Source organism: Poecilia latipinna, unplaced genomic scaffold (genome assembly GCF_001443285.1).
Source record: "Poecilia latipinna isolate Pla-1442-1.1 unplaced genomic scaffold, P_latipinna-1.0 Scaffold2730, whole genome shotgun sequence".
NCBI classification, from domain to species: Eukaryota; Metazoa; Chordata; class Actinopteri; order Cyprinodontiformes; family Poeciliidae; genus Poecilia; species Poecilia latipinna.
This window is the reverse complement of record NW_015115346.1, coordinates 10,063-11,674: the sequence shown is the minus strand read 5'-3', so window position 1 is coordinate 11,674 and position 1,612 is coordinate 10,063. Positions and strand designations below refer to the sequence as shown.

The 1,612-nt window shown below is 45.2% G+C and overlaps 1 protein-coding gene across 1 annotated transcript in view; it reads right to left on the bottom strand.

The window, feature by feature from the left end:
* Positions 1–1,612, bottom strand: part of LOC106938929 (serine/threonine-protein phosphatase CPPED1-like) — a gene marked incomplete at its 5' end in the record, with an annotated part of 31,270 nt that overhangs the window by 23,140 nt on the left and 6,518 nt on the right. Inside the window, one exon of the mRNA XM_015021138.1 lies at positions 854–1,078. Within this exon, the coding sequence (XP_014876624.1) occupies positions 854–1,078 (225 nt within the window). The remainder of the gene's footprint in view (positions 1–853; positions 1,079–1,612) is intronic.

The window sequence follows — 1,612 nt, the reverse complement described above, 5'->3', positions numbered from 1 at the left end:
ATCAAACCCAATCACACCGATCGAACCCAATCAGACCGATCGAACCCAATCATACCGATCGAACCGCTCGAACCCAATCACACCGATCGAACCCAATCACACCGATCGAACCCAATCACACCGATCGAACCCAATCACACCGATCGAACCGATCGAACCCAATCACACCGATCGAACCCAATCACACCGATCGAACCCAATCACACCGATCGAATCCAATCACACCGATCGAACCCAATCACACCGATCGAACCCAATCACACCGATCGAACCCAATCGCACCGATCGAACCCAATCATACCGATCGAACCGATCGAACCCAATCACACCGATCGAACTGATCGAACCCAATCACACCAATCGAACCCAATCACACCGATCGAACCCAATCACACCGATCGCACCCAGTCGAACCGATCGAACCGGTTATACCTACGATTTTTCGTCGGCTAATGTGTGGTCTCTCTGGTTTTGAAAATCAGCCAACAAATCTAAAATCGTGTCGTGTGAACTGGGCTTTAACCAGGAAGGACGCTTTATTTTTATCGGCTGTCCTTTGGGCCTCACAGCCAATCAGTGAACTTTGAAACTGATTTAACTATTTAGATCAATAAAGTCTCATGTCATCATAGCCTATTTTATTTATGAATCAGCTGCTCCCACGCTGACGCTTATATGATAGTAGATTCATAATTTTAATCATAATAACTAATGTAGTTTTTTTAATTAAATTAAGGAAAAACATGAATAACTAGTAGAAGGTTACCAGACGGTTCAGATGATAACCAGTGTCTCCTCTCCAGTGATAATCGGCCATCTTGTTTTTGTTTGCTGTTATTTTCGTTCTGCTCACCCAGAAGCTGAAGTAGTCGTCGCCCCAGACCCGGCAATACTGCTCCACCGTGCTGGGAGTCGGGACCTGGTCCAGGTCGTGGTTCCCGCTGACGAACACCAGCGGGATGGACCGGTCCATCCCGCTCAGGGCCTCCTTCAGGTCCCGCTCCTGGGCTGCTCTGAATTCGGTTCCTGGCGGGTAGAGAGGCGACGGCGTCAGAGACGGCGGGCTGAATGAGTTTAACTAAAGCTTGAGCAGACGGAGCTTCGGGCCGGTCTGGTGACGACGCCATGTTGGAGTCCAGGAAACACTGTGGTGGCGACCTCGCTGCCAACATAAATCATCTCTGCAGCGACAAACATAAAGGAAGCTTCCACCATGAAAAATAACCTGAAATAGTTCAGTTTTAATCTCCAACCAGGGTGGGACGATTTGGCTAAAATCACCTTATAAACGCTTCAAATCAGCCAATATCAATAATTATTGATTAGTTTTGTGTTTTAAATATCTGAAATGGTGTCAAACTGCCGGTGTGTTTTATTTCTCAGCAGCCGCTCACCTGAGGTTTTATTTAACACATCATCCTGTAGGGACGTCTGACCTTTGACCTGTTGTTAGTTTTAGACTGTATTTTGAACATGGTACATAGTCATTTTATACATGCAATAAAGATAAAAGTGTGACATCACACACATTTATTATTAACACTTTACATCATGAAACTGAAAAATGGAAATTTTAAATTTCTGCTTGATCATAAACCTGACAGCATAACAA